Raw genomic sequence first — 21,406 nt, 5'->3', positions numbered from 1 at the left:
AAAATTAACACCTCCATCAACGGAATTATCACCATCACAGATAGTTTTTGAAGTAAAATCACTTGGCTCATCTTCTACCCCATGATATGGTGAAATCATGTAGCTGCTCTTGTAAAAATTAGAACTCATGTGTTTGACCTCTTGCTGGTCCTTATGTTTTTCATTAGCAAAAAGTGCCTCATCAGGATGGAGAATGGTGGAAACATTGTTCTCGTTTTCATGCACACAAATGGTATTGATTCCTTAACAATTTGTACCACCTCCATGGTTCTATATTTAATTTCATCTTCCTTGTGAGTAGCTGCAATAGAAGTCTGATTTTCAGCCTGATGCAACAAGTATTGTGTCATACTTAGTTGGATACATAACTCATCTATCTCCTTTGACTTATTTTCCACAAACTTGATAGCAAGATCCTTATCCCAGAGCAGCTGAAATTATCCGATTTTCATCTTTCAAAAGCTTCTTTGGTTGTCTGCAATTGAGTATTAGTGATCCCACACAGATTCCCTATCTGCGTCTCCTCTGTAAACAACAACGTTTCCTCCAAATCTTGCAATGATAAAGGTTGTATTTCAAATTCATCTAAGGGGTACGGGCTGTCATGTGGCACATTTTCTGATTTATCCTCAATTGTTGGAGTGACATAATCATCATATTTAATTGTTTCTACGGTTGGAGTCATGCCTTCTCCATGTAACACGAGTGGGACAACAATACGGTCATCTATAGTGTCTTCAAAGGAGTTTCCCTTGCCAATATGGATCTGCAAATCACCAATAAAAAGTTCAGAATACACATGTCCTTCGCTGATGCATTCTTCCCCCTTATTCCTGTGGGCTGATTGGAAATCATTGATCCTTGTGCTTTCATTATACATATCCATATCATCAACGTCCTCTTTTATACTTAGATGTGAGAAAGACTTAGGGGCAACCTAAATTTTTCACAAGAAGAATCCGTACCATATGTAGAGATCCATAGGTCTGAATCAACATTCACAAGAAATGTTGAGTCCTCATCATTGGTTGGCTGGACAATCTTCTCCAATTTGTTCTTAACACACTCATCAAGAACACAAGTGTTGTTAGCTCTGCAAGAGCTTTCTACCTCCATACTACCCATCAATAGACCTGTACCCTATTTAACACTGTCCACACAATCATGAGCGGGTTGGTATTCTTTTGTAAGACCACTAGCAAGTTGCTTATTGTCATACAAATTTCTGCACTTGTCTTTTGCAAGGAGATCCTGGGTCAAATCATAATATTTCTTTTTGCCACATCACTCTTGTTTTGCAGCATTGGATGAAAGTCCACATAATCCATGAAGGGTAATACTTTCTGAATCTGTGAAGGAAGTTTTTTATACTCATCATACATATCGAGTACTTCTATTCTTATATCAGGTTGGAAATTCAGGGCTAACTATTGCTGTAGCTTAACAATATCTTTCCTGATTTTTTCCAAACCAAATACTTTCCCCATGCCAACACTCTCTTCCATTCAAGGACTGTTAAATAGTTTTTTTTTCCACATTTACCCACATCAATCATCTAATTAGAAACAGGCTCCGATATTCATTCTTAATGGAAGAAAATACCATGTGACTTCTACAATTCCTTCCACACCAAGATAACTACTCTTCCAAAATTGATGTGCCAGGACTTTCAATAGCAATGCTCACATCTGACTAGCTTTGACTGCAACTTAATAAATGGATAAGTATAGTTTTGCTACTCTTTTTCCAAACGCTCAAACCTGGTTGCGACATGCACAGATGATGTAACCCTCGACCAAGATATCAGAACTAAATGATGGTAGACTTCACAAGGCTCAAACAGAGATGGCAGAGCATTAAACATTTTAGCACCGTTCAAATGTGTGCTTGGAAAATGTTAAAATATATGCCTGTTTATAATACTCCGCAGCAGGACCTTATTCTTGTGGTTGCATGTTGACTGCCCTCTCAACCTTGCCAGATGCATACAACAACAAGTTCTATGTCCATTACTCTTTGATCCTGCCAATTGCCGATTTTCATCAGAATTTACTATTGAATGATCTTGAACAGTTTTGGTTCTTTGTTTGGGATTCTCTTTAACTTGATCCTTAGGGTGGTGTAACTATGACAGTTACATTTATGAGTGGCATCTTTCCATAAGGGACATGTGCCTCGAGTAACGCCTTGACCCTTATGTGGCCTCCCTCTCAAGGAGTCACTTGGCACTCCAACTTCCTCATGCCACTTTTCCTTCCATCATGCCATGTGTCACTTACTTTGCTCCAAAGTTAACAAATGGTCTATTCTCATGATTTGTGAGGATTAAGCATTCTTTGCATCTTTCGAACAAAACAAATAATCTTGTCTTTGTTCTTTCATTATGCAACTTTCATTGGGAACCTCACAAGCAATTTTTACTCCAAGTAACTCCATTATTCCATTTTCCATCTCTAGCACTCATGCTACCAAAACCATGTTCCATTTTACCACTCCACCTAGCATAATCAAACCGTTTCCATCCCATTGTCACCTTCATTGAGCACTTTGAGCAGCCTTGACAACCTGAAATCACATAGATAATAGGTTTTTGTTCATGTGAGGGATTCACTGAAAGTGACTAAAATGTGTAATTTACAGTATTATTCAATGTCATCCTAACATCCCATATCCATTTTCAAAGCGGGTGGGTCCAAAACTTACATACCACCTTTATCCAAAGAAAAGATTCACTACTACTCTTCTCCTCGACAAAACTTACGTGCTAGTCTTTAAGATATAATGTTGTGATGTGCAGAAGTCAAAATACCAAGTTGTAGTCTCAATGGATTGGTTTTTTGATTCTACAGAAGTAAAGTCATCCATTGCTTGTAGTTCTTCTCAACAACATTTGCATATCTCGACTTGTTATGACCAGTCATATATCAAGACTGTTTATTTCCTTTTTCACTGGGTCATGTCTTCAATGGCACTGCCTATGAATAACGTGGTATATGCACTGGCGATATTACGCAGCTGCTCAAATTAATTGCTGCCCGTCAGTTTTCCTGATCTGCGATGTGCCCGTGAGAGAAGTATTGTATTTGAGCATAAAAGTGACACATAAATTGCAGAGAAACCCACAATCTCCAACAAAAGGTCCACTCCTTGTTCAGGAAGAACATTAATGACGAGGAGCTTAGTATATGCGAAGAACATCGGGCAATCTTGGTATCAGATTTCGGGAGGATACCATCGAAGCATATTAACAAAAGATGATGAATATGGGTTTGATTTTTGAGCAGTAAGTCTGCCCATACAAATGACAGAAGTCAACGTGTGAGCCTTGAGTTGTACTGTATTTCATGGGAATAAAATGCTACTATATAGAGTCTTAAATAATTAAGATAATCCCAGCAGAATTGATTATTATGATTTAATAAAAGTGTTTGGGATCAAGTAATAATATTATGACGAGTTGAGCAGTAGGCATTAATCTAGTGAGAAATATTGATGACTCAACAATCATCAAGAAAGTGATTAATTACACCGAAGGCATTGATCATTTGAAAAGGAGGAGCTACTGTTTAAAATCAAATTGTTGATATTATATTAAAATGTTGGATGATCAATTCAAACAACCAGAACCTTCTGATTTTTTCTGCCTTAGATAACGGGATTCCTTTCCCATTTTCCTTAAGAGATCTCTTGATATAAGATCACTTGATGTACAAGAAAAGAAGTCTCTGTCCAGGTTTATTGTGAACATGATCTCTCGATGTACAAGATGAACAGAAACAGTGACATTATAACTCATATATTACTTTTGATAATTTCATATATAGGCATCAATATTTAGTTTTTTTAAATTAAAATATCCCTCATAGCTCCCTGCAGAGACATCCTCAATTTTCGTGATGACAACATGGAGTCTCAATGGAAAATCACTCTACCAAAATGTTTCTCTGAGCCTAGTGACTCAGCTTAATTTGATTGGGAGAAATTAGTCTTTTCCCTTTTAAAGACATGGAACTTGTTTTCTCACAATCATTAGTTAGGAATAGCTCCGAGCAACCCCATGTGTCATGTTTTCGAATGTGGCAACACTATTGCATGGAAATGTTAGTTGATGCAACTATTGTTTCAATAATGTTGAATTTTCATGTTTACTCTTTCCTCTTTTCTTTTTTACCCTTTCCTCTTTTCTTTGTAGTGGAAATGCCCTCCTTCTATTAACACAATAATTATATTGGATGATGGCATATTCTTCGAATTCACTTTCCATTACATCCATTATTGGATACACACAAACTTCTTATATGATGGATATGAGTGCCTCCTCTATGGATATTTTATTTTACCATTTATTATCTTTCTCATCCTTAAATAAGATGATTGATGTCTACCCTCACATGTTAGATATGCCTATGACATTTATTCATATCTTTCATGATGATTTTATTGTTAATAAAAATTACGATCATACTTCAAGAAATAATATATCTTGTGATTCACCTAGCATGACATTAGTATGTCTCATGGTGACACGTCATTTATATGTCATCATAATTATATCTCAATAGATTGTAATAATCTTACTTAAACTGGTCAGAAACTTTAGACTTGTGCTGATGACATTTCGTCAAACGGTTGGTGTGTGAACATTATTTTAGACTATGAAACTCACTAGGAAATCCGGACTCCTGATGTATGTTCAAGTATAATAAAATATGAATGATGTGGGACTCCAATACAACAACAAAGTTTGGAAATATGTTAACAGATCAATACCACATACAACTGTTCAACTGAAAGTACGGTAAAAGAATGAATGATATTCAATACATTATTTGCACACGAGATTACAATCTTCAAACATAAATAAGAGAAGCAGAACCTGGAGTTAGTTGCTGAAGATAATCTGCTCCTGTGACCTGATTTGCCTGTCTACTGTAAGCTACTGATATCCTGGAGTTAGCCGCTGTAGGTGACTATCCACGTGATTTGGCAAAAGGGAACTACCACCGGTTGCTCTTCCAATGGCAACCAAGAACCTGTCTCTCTCCTTGACGTGGGATGAATGACGATTGCTGCCGTGTACTCCTGTGCACGGTAACTCCTGCTGCGATTAGTGTGATTCCACACATTGTCAATCTCCCATCCACAGATTACCCATTGTTCACAACGTCCTTCAGTAACGATAGGAGGAAGATGCCAAGTATAGGTGGGAGATGTGATTGAAGGCTTAGACTGTGCCTGTAGACCGTCGTTCCCTGTATTCCGTTGTAGAACTCCTTCAGACTATTGTGGAAGGTTACTCTCCTTGCCAACCCACAATGTCTTCACTGGCCGCTATCGCATTTCCTTAGCTGACACGCCTACTGTGCATAAATCTTGGAGGAAAACTGATGCAACTTGTTTCTATTCTATTGTATGATCAGATAGATAACTTACTTCCAACTCTTGAGTCTGCTTCTCTGCTCACTTGCTGATTTCTGCCTGAAACTATGTGTTAATCCAGAACGAGTAGTTGGGGTGATGTCCAACTTCCTCCAATAACTCGAGGGGTTTTGTCCTCCAAGTTACTAGTCACATTAAAGCAACTGTTGTAGCAATATGCTAATATTTATCATATTCATTGTACTAATCCCAATGCAAAAAGCTTCCTTTTATCACTTTGAAGTGTGGGGAGATACAAACATCCTAGCAATGTGTGATAAAGGACTATTTTGTCTTTTAGTCACTTAAATCCCTTTGTCATAAAGTGACTTTAGACAATAAAGTCCTTTATATTTCGATTTAATAATAAAGTGACTCTAACCTTAGAAACTCCCATTAAAATCTTCTCAACTGAAACCAAAACTCCTGTGACTCGTTGGCATCCTAAATCATATGCCGTTAGCCTATCTGGATGGGGAGATAGACCAACTAGGCGCCCTTAAAGCTAGCGCGGGGAAAGGGACACTGTAGTCCTCCCTTCCCGAGATTGCTTGCCCTCAAGCAATCTCAAAGCCGGATGCTGCAGGATTGACTTACTTTCCTAAGTGGCATCCTCATAAGGTAAATTCTTCCAGCGAATCAGATATTCCTTGATGGACCTATTACGCAACTTCTGTTCTCTGACCTCTATCACCTCTGTTGGAACTAATACAAGCTTCTTTTCCTCATTGAGCGGGGGCAACTTTATGGAGGGTACTGTATGCTGACCAATTGCTTTCTTGAGACATGAAACGTGGAACACATTGTGAATTTTGCTATCATTTGGTAAATCTAGCTCATAGACGACTTCCCCAACCCTCCTAGTAATGCGATACGGATTGAAAAATTTGGGTTGAAGTTTTTGAGACCCACTCTTCTTCAAGGAACTTTGCCTGTATGGTTGGAGACAGAGATAAACCATGTCACCCAACTCAAAACTCCGCTTAGTCCGCCGACGATCAGCATACATCTTCTGCTGATTCTGGGCCTGTAGAATATTCTCCTGAAGAGATCTAAGGATATCTTGCTGATCCTGTATCCAATCCCCTGCAAGAGGTGGCTTGCTGTCCTGCAAAGCCAGGTCTACAAATGATAGGGGCTCATTGCCACATAGAGCTCGAAATGGAGACATCTGGATAGACATGTGGTAGGAGTTCTAACAGTACTCCCCTAAATACCACTTAACCCAGGCTCTTTGCTGTCTTGCCACATAGCTCTGGAGATAACCCTCCACTCATTTATTGACTATCTTAGTCTATCCATTCGTTTGGGGGTGGTAACTTGTGCTGGGTGTCAACTCAGTACCAGTCAATTTGAACAATTCTTGCTAAAAAGTGCTAAGGATCTTGCTATCTCTGTTGCTCACAATGGTGCAGGGGAGACCATGTAAATTGAAAAACCTCTCGAAAAAATAACTCAGCTACCTGAGAGGCTGACTGATTTGCTACTATGGAAAAGAAGTGAGTGAATTTTGTCAATCTATCCACCACCACAAAAATGGAGTCCTTGCCCTGCACCCTAGACAACCTTGTAATAAAATCCATGGAAATGCTCTCCCATTTCTGTGCTAGAATGGGAAGAGGCTGCAATAACCTGGCTGGAAACTCATGTTCTGACTTGTTTTGCTGACAAGTCTGACACTCCCTAGTATGCTGGAGGACATATTTAAGGCCCTTCCATGAAACCCATTCCTTGACCTGTCTATAGGTTTTGAAGAATCTTGGGTGTCTTGCTGATGGTGCATCATGTAGAGTTTCCATAATCTTACATTTGAGTTTAGATACTAGTACTAGGCAAATATGGTTCTTATAGAAAATCACATCATCCATTAGCTTGTACTTGATGTCCTGGAGTTGTCCATCCATAATCTGACATGCTCAAGTATTCTTAGAATACTCAACTAGCAACTGAGATTTCCAATCTATTGTAATCTCAGAAATAACACAACAATCCGCTACCGAGGGTCTCTTGGAAAGTGCATCAGCAACACTACATTGTTCTTACCTTTGACGTACGCAATGTCAAAATCAAAGGCCTGAATCTTGCTGACCCACTTTTGTTGTCTCTCATTAAGATCCTTCTGTTCTAAGAAGTAGCGTAGACTATTGTCAGCTGTCCTAACTATGAATTTGCCCCCCACTAAGTATTGCCTAAACTTGGCCAAAGCATGCATAATAGCCAATATCTCCTTGTCACAAGTGGAGTATAGTCTCTTGCCTTACTTGAGCTTCCTACTCTCATAAGCAATCAGATGCCTATCTTGCATGAGAACAATACCAATACCACTCCCTGAAGCGTCACACTCAAGAACAAATGGTCGAGAGAAATCGGGCAGTGCCAAGATTGGGCATGTGCTCATCACCTGTTTGAGCCTATCAAAGGTTTCCTCTACCTCAACTGTCCATCTGAAAGCCCCTTTCCTTGTGAGGTCGGTGAGGGGAGCCGCTATTTGAGAGAAACCTCTAGCGGACCTCCTGTAGTAAGAACAAAGACCCATGAATCCCCTCAAGTTTGATACGTTTCTCGGCGGTGGCCAATCTAGGATTACTTGAATCTTTTCTTGGTGAACCTTCACCCCATTTGCACCAATCACGTGACCAAGGTAGAGGAGCTCGGTCAATCCGAACTCACATTTGGACTCTTTAGCAAACAATAAGTGCTCCTCCATGATATTGAGTACCTCATCTAGATGCTGTAAGTGCTCCCATGTTTTGCTGAAAATTAATATGTTGTCAAAAAATACTAATACACTCTTCCGCAACTGCTTTCTAAAGATGTGGTCATGCAGGACTGAAATGTAGTTGATGCATTAGTGAGTCCAAATGGCATCACCAAGAACTCTTAGTGACCATAGTGACATCAAAAGGCTGTCTTATGCACATCCTCCTCTTCTGAATCCGTATCTAATGGTACCTTGATTTGAGATCTATCTTTGAGAAGTAAATCGTCCCATGTAACTCATCTAGTAGCTTATTGATGCAAGGGATTGGGTACCTGTTCTTGATGGTCCTCTTGTTGAGAGCACGGTAATCAATACACGTGTAGAGTGCCGTCCTTCTTCACCAATACAACTGTAGAAGCAAAGAGACTGAAGCTAGGTTTGATGTGTCTCATATCGAAAAGTTCCTTAATCGTCTTTTCTATCTCCTCATAATGCCTGGGATGACGGGTTTGGCATCCTCCTCCAACTCAATGATATGCTCAAACCCTCTGTCTGGGGGAATACTTGGAGGTATGTCCTCAAAAACCCGCTGATGCTTATCAAGCACTGGTTGAATGTCAATATGAAGCTGCTGTCTTGAGTCTAAGGTAGCCTTAGAGGAGATGAAACAGAGTGCTGCCCACTCCATGTCATCATGCCTCACAATGGCCTCCATCCTGTGGACTGAAATCAACCTGGGTTCACCCTCTAGCATAGCCTTGAGGATCACTTGTCGACCATCCTATAAGAATTCCAACTGCATCTTCTTGCGATCAACTGTATATCTGCCTATGGTCTGTAACCTCTGTCTCCCCAACATGGCATCTAGTCCATCTAAATCCACCACATAAAAATCTGCCTCAAGAAGGAAATCATCAAAATGAATTGAAAGTCTTGACACCTTCCCTATGCATCTCAATCTCTCACCTCCTGCCACCTAACCTCAAACTCAGGTATGTCGTCAATTTGTAACTTCTTCTTGGTAACCCATCGTGAGCTTATGAAGTTATGTGAGGCACTTGTATCCAAGAGTGGGATCGCTAGAAAGTGATGCTATGATAGGAGGCTATCCCTACTTGCCTTCCTTCTTCCTCTCTCTAGGTGGTTGATCCTCATTCTCTTCCTCATCATTGCCATCAATATCGCCGCCCTTTGACTGCTCATCCTCCTCCTCTGAAAGTACCTCTACATAATGTATTTTGCCTTTGCCAAGGCATCTATGATCCGGAGTCCATGGCTCTCTGCAAGTGAAGCATAGCTTCTTCCTCCTAAGTTCATTCCATGTCTCAAAGTCCATTCTGGGAGGTGTAGCCTTATGCTGGTTTTTGTTCTTTTGGAATGAAGTGGTCCCCCTATACGTTTTCTTGGGAGGCTATGATATTGAAGAGGGTGACTCTAGATCGTGTGCGATCTTAATAGCGTCATCCAAAGTGTTTGGTTTAAGTACCTTTACCAAACCTCTGTACCTATCTTGTAAACCCTTTGTGAACAACATTACCTTACCCTGTTCTGACATATCTTGAACCATCGCTGATATCTGTTGAAACTCGTCAATGAAATCATCTAGAGATCCACCCTGTTGTAATTGTGCCAAATCCCTGTAATAGACCTCAGTATCTTTCTTGTCAAAGCGAGTAATCAATTTAGAGTTGAAGGTCTCATAGGATGTGATAAGACCATGATCCTGGATAACCAACCCATGATGCCACCAATCATATGTCGCTCCCTCTAAATGCATCATAGCAAATCGAATGGCTTTGGTCTCTAACATAGGTTTAAGTGTTAGGTAAGTGTTTAGCTTGTGAATCCAAGCTCTCGTAGATGTTTTACTGCTGCCATCAAAAGTAGGGAGAGATAGTTTGTTCACAACATAGTTCAAGTCCTTGTTTGATGCTCTGGGTCTCCTATCCTGCTTCTGTCTTTCTGTCTCCCTTTTTTGATTTAAGTATTGGATAAAGGACATATTTTGTTTCATTGGGTCAGGAAATAAATCCCATTCATCATACATCACCATAATGTTTTTTGGCAGTAAGTTTGGTGCTACCTCTTCTTCTACACTAAAAACAAGCATTAAAAGCCTTTCTGTGTTTCGTGTTGGGGCCCTATCTGCTCGGGGTGATCCAACCACACTACCACCTCCACTGTGATGGCTCGGGGCTCTTCTATGGATCGGGGCTAACTGTTGTATGGTACCTGCAAGCTGCTGAAGTGCATTAGCAATGTTGTTATGCTCATCTCTGATAGCCCACTGTGTATCCCTTCTCGTTCTTGTTCAGTATCATTATGAGCCATTTGAATTTTGTTTTCCTGTTCAATTTGTGCAACCTGTTCCAAAAACTAACTCTTCGTCAACTGAATAACTATCGTCAATGTCAATCTGTTCTGAAGACTCTACCTATTCCGGTTGGAGATGACTAAATTTATAAGGTTTTTTCCTCATACTTGGCTGTCATTTTTCCCTGATTATTCCTACCTATTATGCAGTAAATTTTCCCACAAGATGGAAGGACCTATAGCTTTGATACCACTGTTATAATCTTACTTAAACTGGCTGGAAACTTTAGACTTGTGCTGATGACATTTTGTCAACTGGTTGGTGTGTGAACATTGTTTTAGACTATGAAAATCACTAGGAAATCTGAACTTCTGATGTATGCTCAAGTATAATAAAATATGAATGATGTGGAAATCCAATACAGCAACAAAGTTTGGAAATATGTTAACAGATCAATATTGAATACAACGGTTCAGCTGAAAGTACGGTAAAAGAATGAATGACACTCAATACATTATTTGCACACGAGATTACAATCTTCAAACATAAATAAGAGAAGCAGAACTTGGAGTTAGCCGCTAAAGATAATTTGCTCTTGTGACCTGATTTGCTTGTCTATCGTAAGCTACTGATATCTTGGAGTTAGCGGCTGTAGGTGACTATCCACATGATTTGGCAAAAGGGAACTATTGACGGTTGCTCTTCTAATGACAATCAAGAACCTGTCTCTCTCCTTGAAGTGGGATGAATGATGACTGGTGCCGTGTACTTTTGTTCACAGTAACTCGTGTTGCGATTAGTGTGAATCCATGAACAGTAACTCCTGCTGCGATTAGTGTGATTCCACACACTTTCAGTCTCCCATCCGTAGATTACCCCACTCCTCACAACGTCCTTTAGTAACGATGGGAGGAAGATGCCTAGTATAGGTGGGGCACGTGATTGAAGGCTTAGATTGTGCCTGTAGACTGTCATTCCCTGTATTCCGCTGTAGAATTCCTTTAGACTATTGTGGAAGGTTACTCTCGCTGCCACCCCGCAATGTCTTCACTAGCCGCTATCTCACTTCCTTAGCCGACACGCCTACTGTGCATTAATCATGGAGGAAAACCGATGCTACTAGTTTCTATTCTATTGTATGATCAGATAGATAACTTACTTCCAACTCTTGAGTCTACTTCATTGCTCACTTGCCGATTTTTGCTTGAAATTGTGTATTAATCCAGAATGAGTAGTTGGGGTGATGTCCAACTTCCTCCAATAACTCGAGGGATTTCGTCCTCCAAGTTACCAGTCACATTAAAGCAACCATTGTAGCAATATGCTAATATTTATCATATTCATCGTGCCAATCCCAATGCAAAAAGCTTCCTTTTATCAGCTCGAAGTGTGGGGAGATACAAACGTTCTAGCAATGTGGGATAAAGGACTATTTCATCTTTTAGTCACTTAAATTCCTTTGTCATAAAGTGACTTTAGACAATAAAGTACTTTATATTTCGATTTAATAATAAAGTGACTCTAACCTTAGAAACTCCCATTACATTCTCCTCAACTGAAACCAAAATTCCTGTGATTGGTTGGCATCCTAAATCATATGCCGTTAGCCTATCTAGATGGGGAGATAGACCAACTAGGCGCCCTTATAGCTAGCGCAAGGAATGGGACATTACATAGATTCAATTAATTTGAATCTATTATCCTTATTGCTACAAGATGATGAACAAGGTAACGATCATTCCTTCATTTCTTGTGTTCAATATATCGATACTTCTCCACATTTATCTTCCCTACATGATGCTAGATTACACACTTTAATGGTCAATTATCTTCACGTCTTATTCATTATTTTTTATTGCCTTATCTTAAATCGTATGAGGATAGTATAAACCTTAAGTTAGCACTCTTACACAATGATTATGATAGATTATTGATGCACCTTACATGTGGGCTCATTATCACTTTCTAATTATTAACACACAAATCAGAAAACCCTATAATTGATTGATATTTGTTTATCACTAATAATTTTCACATTACTTTATATCCTTTACAGATAGAAGGTTAGCATAGACTTAGACACAATCTCTTATGATTCACCTTTTTATCCATCTTTGCCTAATAATATATCTTATGTGTCTTACACACCTTAGCTCTATGTCACCCCAAATTCGTGTTACAAGCACACACATCAATGGTTAGGAAGAGGACAAGGTAACTTGCACCCACTATCTTACCAACCAATATGTATTTCAACTCCTATGCTTCAATATACATCTATCCCTCTCCCTCCCTCTCTCTCAACTTGGTTATATTATTGTTTTGAGAGTTTCCTCTTTAGTTGTACTTGGATACCTACAAGTGGATGCATAGTTGACTCGAAGATAGAGAGTTGTTTTTGAATTGAAAATGTGTACACTTTTTTTGTAAGAATGCTTTGGACCACATGTTTGTGATCCATCATCAGGATAAAGAGAGTGAAAGAATAAACTACAAGTGGATGCATAGTTGACTCAAAGATAGGGAGTTGTTTTTGAATTGAAAATGTGTACACTTTTTTTGTAAGAATGCTCTGGACCACATGTTTGTGATCCATCATCAGGATAAAGAGAGTGAAAGAATAACAGTCAATCATAGAGTGTGAATAGAAATAATGATAAAAAACATTTGTACACAATTTTTATCCAAAAACAATGTTCTATTTATACTATAGTTTGTGGAAATATCTTATCATTGATTTAAATATATCACTTTTCCATTTAGATCTTTGTTTAATGTTTCACAAACAAGATCATTTGCTAAATACCCTACTAATTGAACTCATATTTATCACAAATGTCTATAAGAAATAGAAATTATTTGTCTCTCATTGACCATCAATATGTCTTTGGCATACATATTGCGCACCAAGGTGCGATTGCTAGTCATAATTGTCATTGTTATCTACAGGTCTTCCGCTCCTTGTTCAACACATGTTGGTCAAGAATATGAAACTTACAAGTGGTGAGTATTTTATATACAAAATATAGTTCTGGAATCCCGTAATTTCTGGACACTACAGCAGACTGAGGATGGACCAAAACAATTAAATCTGGAGATATAAGATCACGTTACAGTGGTGTTTTATATGCACTAGTGACTTGACACCATGTGGCAAGATTTTAGGAAAAATATTACTCAAGATTTAAAAGATATCAACTATTTTTTTTCAAGTTAATTCCTGTAATGGTTAAAACTGGAGAACAGAAAATATTGGTGTCAAGCTTCAGAATGTTTTATCAGCATATGCCTAGTGTGCAGACAATTGACCCTCTCTCTGGAAATTGCCACTTTTTAAACTTTCTACATATAGAAGAACTTCAGCTTTGCCTAGCCAAAACAGCAAATGAAGTACACCAATGTCTCATGCCTTTCTGTGCTGTAGTCACACCTGTTACCTTCATGGCCTTGCAAAACACAAATTTTGTTTCTTTTTGGATGTTATACAATAAGATCCAAGCCACAAAGTGCATTGCAGATCATGTCTTTATTTGCTGGTGTTTAAAATAACTTTGTTACCCTGGTTTGTTTCTTGCAACTTCTTTCTGCTTACACTGAACAAAGCAAAATCAAATTCACTCTTCACAAATAAATTTAGAGCTCCATGATCTCACAGCTCTCTCACAGCTTCATCTAGGCTATAAGCAATTCTCTAGGCTTTGATACCATATTGTCATTATATTCTTGATCCAATGAATATGATATTGTGTGGAATGGTTTATTGTATAAGCCAAAAAATGAAACAGCCAACCCTACCATTTAGGAACAATCTCCCACCAACCTACAACTTATGTGAAGCAACTTACAACAACATTCCAATGGTAACATAAATCCATATTAATTTACTAATCAAGGAGTTTTTCTTGGGGATGTCACTAATACAAAATTGGAGGGTCTTAATTGTCATTGAGTAAGAAAGAGAGCAAGAAAAAACACAAATAAATTCAATAACACTACGAATCACATAACAATTGTTTATCAACATTGTCAGCATAACCTTTAGTTTTCAAGTTTGAGAGAGATATTAGTAGCATTCCAGCAATCTATATAAGCAGCAGATAAATTGTAAGAATTGCTACTATGACAGAGATTTTCAATGGCAGATGAAATGCTATAAACCAAAATAAACTATATTTGAAGGGCATACCTGTACTTATGTTAAGCTTCTTATACATATAAGGCAATAATTGCATAGAATGGAGTTATCATTGAACACTACAACAATTTATGATTCTTTAAACAAACTCAGCTTGTCTCAGTCATTTTATCCTTTCGATTAGCTTCTGCATGCACAAAACCTGCTGTCTCGGATACTACATACTTTCTCTTTGGATTTTTAACTTAGGTCTTTTGGAATGGATCTTTGGATTTACCTATGCATGAGTCTTTATATTTTTCAGAAAAGGTTATTGTGCTTGATTAATTAATTTGGTGACATTAGTTGTTTTGTAATGCCATTAATCTTCATAATTGCATTCTCATGCAGACTGGATCACAAATGCAATCTTCATCTAAGACTGGTCCATGGAGAAAGGTGTGTGATTTCTGTAGAGGAATGATACATAACATTTATGAGGAACTATTTGAGTTCGGTACAATTTATAGTCAGTCCATGTATGACAATCAGTCTTATCTTTGTTTGCATTTTGCAATCCTTTTTTTGCAAGCATAGGACTAAACATTTCATGCTGCTTTTGAAAGTTAAAACATTATTGGATTTAATTTATAGAAACTTCAGTTGATCTTCCAACTGATTTTAAAAGTCATTCATTTTGCTAGTAATTATTTTACTTAGTACCTTTTCATCAAGTCCACATAGAATAATCAGTTCTATCTATTTGGCATGTATTAATTTTTGCTGCAAGGACTGAATTGAACTCTTTATTTTACATATGAAGGTGCAAAATTTCATGGTTATATCTATAGAAATTCCAGTCAATGCTTAGTTAAAGTCAAATTATTTCTTAAGAATGGTAAGGGGACTGTTCTGTGGCCTTAGGAATGATTTTTTTGTAGTAATCTTAATCCACTGGGAGTGATTAGTCTCATTTTCTTGCATCTTGTAAATCTCATATCAGCCATTATCATTCATCAAATGATGACCACTTAAACAACGCTCCATCTTTTCCTCTACTTAAACCATTTTTTGCTGATCATGAATCTTTCATTCTTTTGTTTTCATTTCTTGGCCTTCTCGCTAAAATTGTATTGCCTAAAACATTCTATTAAGTCTATGTTTTGGTTTGAAAATTTAATAAATTTGAAGTGAAGGCAGTTAGGATATTAATGTCATCTTTAGCATAATTTTTTTTGGTCAATGGTACATGATTGCACTTAATTTTTTTTTTTATGGTTAATTATCAAGAATCATTGCTTTGTGTATGGTTGCATGCTAATAAATCAAAGTTTTCTTAATCTTTCTGTTGATGGCCACTGGCCATATGGTATGACTTTATGGTTGTCTAATCCATGTTCCTGTGGTTGCAGATGCTTTCATCGAAGGATGTAAATTTTGTAGGTTATACCTACAAAAATTTTGAAATTGTTAATGATCATCAAGTACCTGGTATTGGTAGGTTCTCTTCTCACTTGCTTTGGCTTGAAACATATAAAAGATGTACATTTACACAAACACGTGCCTGCAAATGTGCACATCATATGTGAATTATTTAACATTTAAACAATCTTAGTTACTGGGTTTGCACCCTGCAGCCCAAATTCGTGGCCAGATTCGCTGCGGGTCTGGATTCACGTCCAGGTTCTCCGCAGGTCCAGGTGGGGTCCGGATTTCGGACTGTGGGTCCGTCTGGGTCCTTGCTGGCACGAATCTGGGTGAAGCCAGGAGGACCCGTACCAGCAGGGTCCAAAAGATGAAATAAGACAATTTAAAATAACATTTTTAATTTTTGTTTTTATGTAACCGTAAAAGGAGCCTAATAAAAAATGTTTCACTCATCTAATCTCTCATTTGCTCTCTCATTTTGGTGTGCCCATTTTGCACGTTTTAAGAGAAGGGTGTAGAGATTATTTGTTCCAATGATGAGGATCTAGATATAGTTGCAGACAGGGATCAAGCCATCGATCCCTCATTGTTTGATGACCCATTTGACCCTTGAAGGGCATTTGATACTATGATCATTGATAAACTATTAAACACTTGGCATTTATCATTATGTTTCAAACTTTATTATTTGATGAATTACTCTGTTTTGAAATTTCATTTTGCAATTTTGTAATTCAATGTATGATTTTCGTTACAATCATGAACATAGATTAATGAGCGGGTATATAATGTTTATCTTTGACATTTGGCATTGATCAATGATCAAGCAACATATATTAATACTATGAAAGGACTAAGTTTTGCAATTATGCATGTTTCTCTTATATTTTTGTATATATAATGCACACACACGCACCTGCCCACAAACCCAAATGGGAAATTATTTTTTTTGCCTGATCCCACGAACTCGAATCCATTCCCAAACCCAAATCCATCCTCGAACCCAAATCGGCAACTTAATTAAATTTGGTGTTTCCTCATCTTTTTACATGTTGCTAGTTGAAATAAAAAAGTAACGAGAATTGGAATCGGATCGGAATCGGCAAGGCCGAATCGAATCGTGAATCGGCAAATTTGAAAAAACCCTCTAAATTTAGAGATTTTAACAACTTAAAACTTATTTCATGCACCCTTTATTGAATATAACTTAAACACACTATAACATCATCAAATAGAAGTTAAAACTTTACATAAACATGGAACATAAAATCCATCACATACGTAACTATGTTATGTAAAATGTAAATTGTAGGCTACTTGAAGTAAATAGAAATCAAAGTGCCTGCACCAAATTGGTCTCCAAACCACGTTGCATTTGTAGCTTTTGCTAACACAATACTGTCCCTTAATCAAGCTAACTTTGATAGCCACCTGTGCTACTTTCTCTGCTTCCAACTCTTGGGTACCCTGAGGCAAGTGTCGCTGAACTGCCTTCAACTGGATGATCAGCTCCTTCCGAGCTCTCTATGCATCCACCAAGACAGCTTCACTTCCAACACCTACTCCAAGTGCCTCAAAGCGTAACACCCCTCTCGAAAGGCTTGCTCTAGGGCTCTCTCTACCTCTGGTACACTATGCTTGCAGCAGCTCCAGGTCTCATCAACTGGTCACACTTCCCACGATTGATAACCACACTGACTAGGGATCTAGGGGGCATCGCCCCCAGCGGGGTCGAGGGGCAGTGCCCCTGCGGGGTCTTGGGGCAGTGCCATCCAGTCTACTGATCTGGTGCAGTTTAAAATAGAAAGTTTTACGTGTGAACATCATCCAATGTATCGTGAACCCCAATTGACATATGTACTATACACCATATTGCAAATACCATCAATATTAATCGATATACACTTTGATTGCTGATTCACAAGGCAGATTCAGGCGATTCATGCCAAAAAATCATTGCCAGCAATTCACGATGCCAAAAAAATTGTGGTGGATGAATCTTATCACGATTGACGCGATTTTATGGCAATTTTCTGAACTATGTGAAATAATATGGAGGGTATCTAGGACATCTATAAATTTACTTTAAAAAATGCTAATGTTTAAGAGTCTACAAAGTACTGTGTTTTCTGAATTACCAAGCACTGCCATCCTTATTATTTGTCAGTTATGATTGGAGAAATACATGGAGGATCTAGTTTTGAGCTTAATCTGCAGTAAAAGTGATTTGGATTTAATTTTAAAGGACAAATTTATTCTACAGTATTCCATAATGTTACTGTTTCTCTGGGGTTTATGCTTAGAGTCGAGCTTGGACACAGCCTGGTATCTGTTAGAAATCCTGTCTGTTTGACTTTAGACATCTCTAAAGTGCACTCAGGTTGATTTGGAAATGATCTGCAGTTTACCTGGGAAAACCCAAGTGTACTTGGAGGAGCCACATAGAACGATGCACACAAATCACTTTTCTCAGAAACCTTTTTGACCTGCTACGTTCACCTTTTAACAAGAAAAACAAAGATAAATATAATGTTCATGCTTAAAGCAACTTACTGTTTTTTGATTTAATTATTTTATGATGGAACAATGAATATCCATTATGACATTTAAGTTTTATAATTTGAAATGGGAGTATTGTTTTTTAAGTTTTATGGTATTTTTTCCTGTTATATGCATGTTACGTGGTCTTCTGAAAGTAGTTCTATATGTATATATTTATGTCTTTTTACATGTTTTTTGTAAGGATGTACCCAAAACCAAGCCATCTTATTTTTTGGCTGTATTTTATAGGGTAGATTTGCTGGAGGTATTTGGAAACTTTCAGGGATCTTTATATAGAAATAAAATGTATGTGTATATGAGGTGGAGTTTTAGTTCTATTTCTTTCCTCAACACAAAAATAAGGCTTCTCATTACTATCTCAATGACCTAAAGGGTTTGGCCTCTTCATCAATAATCAAGGGCTAAGAGTCAAATAAGAGATTGGGATACCTGTCTTGGACAATGCTTTGGCAGTTTTCCATTGAGTACTAGTGAGATCCAGGAAGATATATTTGCTGAAGCTGACATACTTCAGTTTGCTAGATTAGATCATTCATGAGGTAAGCTCTTATTCTTGGATGAAGCTATGTCTAAACGATGCACTCAGAATTTAGATTGATGTGTTTTAAAATAAAGTGTTTATGCACAATGTGAGTGGATGATGGTAATAGGATTGAGGTCCAACAAAATAGTTTAATGTCACACATTAACTGAAAGTGAGATACACAAAGGTAAAAAATAAAGGATTGACCAAAGAAGTTTTCAGCAACATAAGGAGAAATAAGAAATCTAAATTCAGCTTGATGAGGTGCATTAACTAAAATCTCCTTATCTTACCTTACAAGAAAAACTAAAGGGGAAACAGAAAGAAAGGAGTACATGGATAAGAGATTGGAGCAAAAATACAGTCTTCTTGCATAAGCTTACTATCATGTGAAGCAACTTCAACAAGATTACTAGGATCATTATCATGAGAAGAGCCTTCGATAAGATCACTGGGATCACCAGGTCAAGAAGAGAACAGGGATAAACAAAATATTAGATCCAAAGTAGTCATATGCTTTGAGTGCCTCTTAATGGAAGGTGATATAGACAGATCAGATGCCTCATAAGGCTTAGAGAAATCTCCAGAATCTCTAACAGGTGAAGAATGCAGTGCGTTCTTTTTCAAAGGAATAAATCCCTTGGCTTTGATAGTTTCCAAGCATAGTTGCCAGATAATTCACTTCATGAATGCAAAATACACTTAATTCTTGTACCGGGTACTGAATATGGATATGCTATAGGTATTGTCTCCAGATATAGCCACATGCAAGCCCATTATTGGGCTGTATTTGATTTGTTTGGACATGGTACCACATTGGGCTGTTCTATATCTGGTTTAGTGTCATGAAAAAGCATTCAAAAATTGAAGAGAAAAAAGAACTCTCCCATATATGTTTTTTAAAACACTAAATTCACAAATCTACTTAAAAAATCAATATTATAAACTCAAATGTGAACCAAATACATAAATAAATATATCTAGTGCAGAGTTGCCGGAAACTCCTTTGTCCCTCCTTGGGCGCGGGTATCCCCGTATCCGATTTGGAAACGTATCCAATACTTCTTGGATACACATCGAATATTGTACCCATGTCTGCCTAAGAAAATTGATTATTGAACCATACCAAATACTATGGGAGTTGTTTTTTTGGTAAGATTTGACATAGATCTTCCCTTTAATGTAAAAAAAAACTATATTAAAGCAGTTTTTTTAAAACAAATAGTATAAACAAAACCCTCACCGAATGAGAAAGACAAATAAAATGTTTTTCTATTTCAACAACCCATTTTTGGGTTATCTTCTAATGCAACTCTACTATGTTTACATATTGTAAAGCATAACTTATAAATATATATGTAGCATTTATTTGTCAATATTACTTTTGAAATTAACTTTGAAAACTATGTTAAATATATGTATATGTGTTATTTATTAATGTCGTGTCCAGCCGTATCCATATTGGGGGTCTTAAAAAATGGCCGTATCCGTACCCAATACCGTATCTGTATCCATATCCATGCAACTTTGATCTAGTGTTATTATATGCATTGTGAATTGAATATACTTATATTTTTTCATAATTGCCATTTTTTTGATACCATAATATATCTATTTCCAGGCTATTGTTTAAATTCCTAGCCACTTTTTCTCGAGCATTTTGGTGTATCATTGGACCATAACTGAAGCTTTATAATGATTTAGAAGCAATTACACCTTGTTAAAGGAAATTAACAACACTTTTTATCACTTACATGGTCAGAGAGTGCTGGGAATTTATTCATATAGGCTTCTCTTTGCAAGATGATCCATATGATCATTTTGATGGTAACAGCCAATGGGATTAAGGAAATTCTGGCTAATTCAATCTTATTATATTTTTCATATAAAAATAGGTTTCAGATGGAATACTCATTGCCAATGATATGATCAACTTGGCAGAAGGGTTAATGATCAAAATAGATATGAATAATGCCTGATAAAATTTCTGGATGTTTAATTGAAATTTTTGGCAGAATACGGAGGCTCAGTCAGATGTTGCACTTCAACTAATTCAGTGTTCATAAACAGAGAATCCACAGGTGTTTTAGTATCATCTGGTGATTAAGATAATGAGGTTTTTTCTCCTTTTTTTCATCCATCATTGTTGCTGAAGCTTTGGATGGCATATTCAGGATATTTAACTAGAATGGAAACTTCAAAGGAATGGCTGTTGGTAATGGAATTGAGAAAATTTTACTTCTGCAGTTCGTAGATGATGTTTTTTTTTGACTCTGACCTCTATAATTTTGTTATTTATATGAGATAAACTTTAGAAAGCTATTCAATATTGTTTGGTCAAAAGGT

General features: G+C 37.4%; 1 protein-coding gene across 2 annotated transcripts in view; it reads left to right on the top strand.

Moving 5' to 3' along the window:
* LOC149552378 (uncharacterized) overlaps positions 1-21,406 on the top strand; it is a 96,471-nt gene that overhangs the window by 51,060 nt on the left and 24,005 nt on the right. For both annotated transcript variants that reach the window (XM_089787917.1, XM_089787918.1), the window contains exons 10-11: positions 14,959-15,006; positions 15,960-16,044. In XM_089787917.1, the coding sequence (XP_089644043.1) occupies positions 14,959-15,006; positions 15,960-16,044 (133 nt within the window). The remainder of the gene's footprint in view (positions 1-14,958; positions 15,007-15,959; positions 16,045-21,406) is intronic.

The sequence above is a fragment of the Cupressus sempervirens genome, chromosome 6 (assembly GCF_028749045.1).
Source record: "Cupressus sempervirens isolate cs-2001-9-10 chromosome 6, ASM2874904v1, whole genome shotgun sequence".
NCBI lineage: Eukaryota > Viridiplantae > Streptophyta > Pinopsida > Cupressales > Cupressaceae > Cupressus > Cupressus sempervirens.
This window is presented reverse-complemented; position numbering and strand designations above follow the sequence as displayed.